This window comes from Ruditapes philippinarum, unplaced genomic scaffold (assembly GCF_026571515.1).
Source record: "Ruditapes philippinarum isolate M1 unplaced genomic scaffold, ASM2657151v2 ctg1930_1_1_1_1, whole genome shotgun sequence".
NCBI classification, from domain to species: Eukaryota; Metazoa; Mollusca; class Bivalvia; order Venerida; family Veneridae; genus Ruditapes; species Ruditapes philippinarum.
In genome coordinates this window covers 10194-16064 of record NW_026865849.1, presented here as the reverse complement: position 1 = coordinate 16064, position 5871 = coordinate 10194, and the positions used below count along the sequence as shown (strand labels likewise).

Below are 5871 nucleotides of genomic sequence, written 5' to 3'. Positions count from 1 at the left end.
ACGTGTATCAACTCTCTAATATGAAATTTAATTCGGGCATGTTGAGATTTCTAAGCGGATGATACTAATATACAAACATTAAATATGAACAGTATTTTTATGAAAGGCGACGAAATACTTTTTTATTTGATAAAAATATGTTTCTATCACTTCCTAAATGACAGTGGTATTAGTGATACGAGAATTAGAACTCATTGAGATCATTATCTTATTTATGCAAAACATTTGAAAGCTTTTTAACAATAATTTATAATAATGCTCTTTTCCAAAATAGGTTGTTGCGAAGCAAAATGTCTTGACAATGGTCCAAGACCATCTGAAGAAAGTTCGTATATCGACGATAAATCTGCTGACAAAAGATCTAAATCATCCGAAGAAAAATCTTCTGCAGCCAATGAAAACTCTAAAATTTTAGACGACAAATCAACGGAAGACGAAAAATCTAAATAGTCCGAAAAGAAATCCTCTGCAGACGACGAAAATTCTAAAATATCGGAAGACAAATCACATGAAGACAAAAACTCTAAATCATGTAAAGAGAAATCTCCTGCAGCAAATGAAAACGCTAAAAAAGCAGAAGACAAATTATCTGAGGAAAAATCATCAGCAAATGAAGAAAACTCTAAAATAGCAGAAGACAAATCACATGAAGACAAAAACTCTAAATCATGTAAAGAGAAATCTCCTGCAGCAAATGAAAATGAAAAAGACAAATTATCTGAGAACGAGAACTCTATTATATCATCCGAAGAAAAATCATCAGCAAATGAAGAAAACTCTAAAATAGCTGATGACAAATTATCTGAGAACGAAAACTCTATTATATCATCCGAAGAAAAATCATCAGCAAATGAAGAAAACTCTAAAATATCAGAAGACAAATTATCTGAGAACGAGAACTCTATTATATCATCCGAAGAAAAATCTCCAGCAAATGAAGAAAACTCTAAAATAGCAGAAGACAAATCACCCGAGGACGAAAAATCATCTTCTGTCACAAACTTCAAAACACCAAACAAAAAAGTATCTTCTGAAACTATAGCACGTGAGTCCGCAACCATCAAAGGAACAGATGATAATAAAACTTTCACTTCTTCAACTCGATTCCCGACTTTTATCGAATTGATACCTCCTGTTACAAGTCAAGGTACAGTAGAGACTACGGAATGTAAGGTTATGATTCAAAAGAACAATGCATGTTCTTCAACAATGTTTGAAAATTTGACTGTAGAAGAAAGAGTTAAATATCTTGTTGCTAAGTTACGAGTAAACAAAACCAACCTCTCTGCAACTGTAAGGAAGAAAATGTGCGCTTCTGACGAAAGGTTTGAGAGCAAAGTTATTGGTTATATTGCAGCGGCTAGCATCTTTCTTTTGCCAGGGGCATGTGTGATTATTGATATAATGAACCTTTACAAACATCTTACGACAATAAAGCAGGTTTCTCCGAATGTCACAGCAAGCAAAATGACATTAGAGTCAGCTGTTTAATAGAAACCCTATACAGGTTTATGGTAAATTCATCTTAGGAAGACTTGTTAATATTGATAGACAAAGTTATAAAATATTATATAATTACATATCATATTAATGAAAGATTTAAATCCTTCGCCTAGCGGCCTCGGGTTTGAATAATATAAGGTTAAGACGTGTAAATAGTAACGCCACTGAATATGAAAAGCGACATTTTCTTTTATCATTTGATTTTTAACTATCACACTAACTACATCGACACCGTGGCTTCATCAGAATCATGTATTGGTATTGTGTTGCATTAATTTTCAATCGTTAAGTTTAATAATAACAGATTATTTAACATTAGGCTGTACAATATCGGAATATATCTGTATGAGTACGCATAAAGCTGGAAAAAACTATATTGGACGGACTGACATGCAAGTCTAACACGTGTTCACAAAATAACGTATTGTACAGAAGTTATTATATTTTTTAAAATTATATTGTCACAAAATATGGCAAAATAATGTGTTCTCGAAGTTAAGTTTTCAGAAGACACTTGACATTCTCTTCTCAGACGTCATTCAGATATGTATATATGTTGTTTTATGAAACAGATCAACTTCAACTTTGGTTGAAAATAACTGAATAGAATAGATGTGAATGGCTATCTATGAAATTAATACAATAATTCTGTTATGATATTTATGTGCCACAGAGCGTCGTATTTTTGAGTTGTGGCGACATATAGGGACCACTTCTCTGTAGCCTGTTGTCTGTCCGGCCATCACAAAACGTGTCCAGACTACTCCTAAATACTACTTATGCAATTGCAGCAACATGACGGGATTGATTAGTACCAAGTCTAGTTGTGCATACCGGTTTAGTGATTTTTGTCAGAGTTATCGCCCTTTAATTATTTTTTTTAAAGTTTTTTTCCGGACTACTCGTATACCACTTATTCAAGTTCACACTTTACATGGTTGATTGTAGCTTAAAAACTTGCGCATATTACACATGTTTTCCGCTGCAATGACTTTTGGTCGAGTTATGACACTTAGATAAAAAAGATGTTTTTGTGTTGCTTATTTGGACTACCCCTCAGAAACTACTTGTGCAATTTCATCAAAACTTTACAGGAATGATCAATATCATGTCTAGTTACTTTTAGAATTTGTCCGGACTACTCATCTTATATTACTAAAGCAATTGCAATAAAATGTTGCAGGACTGATCGGTAGCTCAAGTACTTGCGCATATAACAAGTGTTTTCCGGTTGAAGGATTTTTGGACGAGTTAAGGCCCTTGCATAAAAATCGTGTTTTGCCCTGGTTATGTGCTGCAACATGCATATGTCAAATCATGTACAATATATAAAACTTTGTGAATTTATCCTCAGTGAACATTTATAATTCACTTGTTTCAAAACAATACTCAATCGGTTATGTGGGTTGATATTAAAAGAAACAACAGGATTTTTAGTTCAAAAAGAGAAACAAAATTAATAAAAAAAAACCCTGAAAAATATTTAGTCGCAAAGGGGACATGATCTTGCTTAAGTACATGACATAGTTATGAACTTTTGTACACAAATGTCTAAGTAGCTTCACATGCACACTAAATAGAAATAGATGCTTCACGTTCATGTATATACCATATTTCAACAGTTATAGTGTTAATAAATCAGTAGTTAAAATACAGTAGTTAAACGATCTTACGTAAAAAGTGTTAATGCAATAAATTGGGCAAACTAAGACGTATGAATAGTCACAAATTTGATATATGTAATTTTACAGATCCCTCATCTTCCACAAATGTCAGATCACATTTTAATTTGAATGATTATATTTTAAATGACTTTACATTTATGCTTATAGATATCATTGAAAATAATATTGACCGTTTATGTAAAGACAATTTCTGGATACATACACTACAAACACAATAGAATATTTTTTTTCTGCCGATTGATACATATTACATGTTTAACATTATACTGTGTGTGTATATTCTAAGTACTTTTTATAGTTGTTTTTTCCCCCAATCTATTATTGAGCTATGTGTAACTGTTAAGGTAAGCTTTTGTGATCGCAATTCGTCCGGCGTCCGTCCGTTCGTTCGAATTTTTTTTACTTTAAACGACATCTACTTATAAACCACTAAGCCAATTTCAGCCAAACTACATAGGAATGTTTTTTTAAACTTCTTCAAAAACTTATTTTCAATGCAGTACTTACCCCAACTTTTTCTTTAAAAAAACCCAAAAGAGCTAGAACTTAGATATTAAGAATGGGACATCTTCTAGTAGATGTCTATCAAGTATGTTCAAATAAAAGCCATTGGGTCAAAATTTAGCCTGCTATAAATGTTTATAGTATAAACAGGAAAAACATGTGTTATGTTATAGGCTTTAGCTAAGTTATTTGGCATGAAACATTGTCTGGTAGATCTATACAAAATTGTTCAAAATTGGCCCCGCCCCAAGGGAACATTGATTTTCTTTGTAGGAAAAATAGTAAAAACAAAATCAAAATCTTCTTCTTTTATACTATAAATGCTTTAGCTAAGATATTTGGTATGTACTGGTCTGGTGGACCTCTACAAAAAGTGTTCATATTATTGCACTTTGGACAAAATTGGTCCAGCCCAAGGGGGGTCATAGATTCTACTTATATGTACATAGTAAAAGACCATAGACTTCCATAGCAACCGGTGACATTCTGCAGCAACCATTGACATTCCATGGAAACCAGTGCCTTTCCATGGCAACCAATGACTTCCGTAGCAACCCGTGACTTCCATAGCAACCATTGACTTACATAACAACCAGTACTTTGCATGGCAAGCAATGACTTTCCATAGAAACCAAAGACCAATATTGCAAACGCTGACTTTCTTCAGCAACCATAAACTTATACAGCCACTATTAATTTAGTCACATGAATCCTTTATAAGTATTCTTTAAAACCAAACTCTGAAAATAACCTGTAAGAAGATGCCCGTATTGAGTTTTCAATTAAACTATTAAGGTCTTGCAAAAAGATATCTTTTATTAAGTCTTGCTTAAACAAATTAATAAAAATTGTTTCGTTACCTACACCCTACATTAGCAAAACATGGTAGAAATACAAACACTTTAAAGATTTTTGTTTAGTTTATTTTGTATGTCATTAAGCATCATAGTATAAATTTTCTAAACACATTACTATCATCCATTCTTATTATTTTGAACAAATAATTAATTATTCATACTAAGCATGTATTTCTAAGCGTTGTTCTGTCTAATTCACTATAAATAAAGGAGTTCCGGTTCTGTAGTCTTACACCTAGTAATAATTTACAAAAAATGAACATAAATGTTTCTAAGCTTCTTTACTTTAGCAAAACCCCAGATTTCACAATTGTAATTTAGATTTGGAAAGATCAGTTTATAAAAAGGTCTAAAACGTGTCTCATGTCTCATTTGAAGATCTGTGAATTTCTGCATATACAGTTATAAAGTTTATATACATGTGTTGATTTAAGTGTTTGGCCAGCTAACGCATCATATGTTTGAATAAATAACGTTCCTGTAGAAAAAGACAATACACAAAAACCTGTGAACAGTTTCTAAGTCTGTTCCATCATACTTGAAAATTTAAATCGTTCTATTTCTGCTACCTTTTTTAATGTCATTATTTTTGTTTTACTAGAGTAAACGGTAAGTCTCCATTTCGCTTTATTCTTTAAAAATGTCAAGACCTTTTTGAAGTCCCAATCTGGTTTAAGAAACTATCAGTATATCATATAACAGTAAAATGAATTTAAACTTTCCTATATCTACACCTTAAAATAAGTTTAATCCAAATCGTAAGGAAACGCCCCGAATTTACAATGGAAATAATTTCTTAACTGTTATTTATCTAAATTTTTTATTTCATAGAGTTTATCAAATCCCAAGTTTAATCAATTTCAACCATAAACACGCCCGTTTCGCCGCGTTTCTCTGAGAGAAGATAGATATGTCCACTTTGGTATGCTTCAATCAGTATATATAGTGTAAAAAAATAAACATAATAAAATGACATTTAAAAACACAATTTTAAGTTCAGACTGCGTATAGTACAGGTAATTAAGTTGGAGCTGGTCAGACCAAACACCGAAAAAGAATAATAAACATCCGTTAGCCATTTTTTAATTTAACTGGGTATGATGAAAAATTACGTATTCTGAACAAAAAAAAGGCTACATTAAAAGGGTTTAAAAAATGAAATGTATTCCCTTATTTTACATCGTCTTTTTGAAAAGTTATTAAGATAAAAAAAAAAGAGACAAAAAAAATAATCAATTTATACGATAAAGGACGAATAAATGTTCTTTTGTCAAAAATCAGGTTTTCATTGTGAAATAAAAATGGTTTTCTGAAAGAAAAAC

At 31.6% G+C, this 5871-nt stretch overlaps 1 protein-coding gene across 1 annotated transcript; it reads left to right on the top strand.

Annotated features, from left to right (window-relative positions):
• Positions 1–648: 648 nt before the first annotated feature.
• Positions 649–3418, top strand: LOC132730552 (flagellar attachment zone protein 1-like; the record flags this gene model as incomplete). Its single annotated transcript, XM_060716504.1, has 1 exon — positions 649–3418. A coding segment is annotated over one exon (843 nt), but the record flags the coding sequence as incomplete, so codon positions are not given.
• Between the last annotated feature and the right edge of the window lie 2453 nt (positions 3419–5871).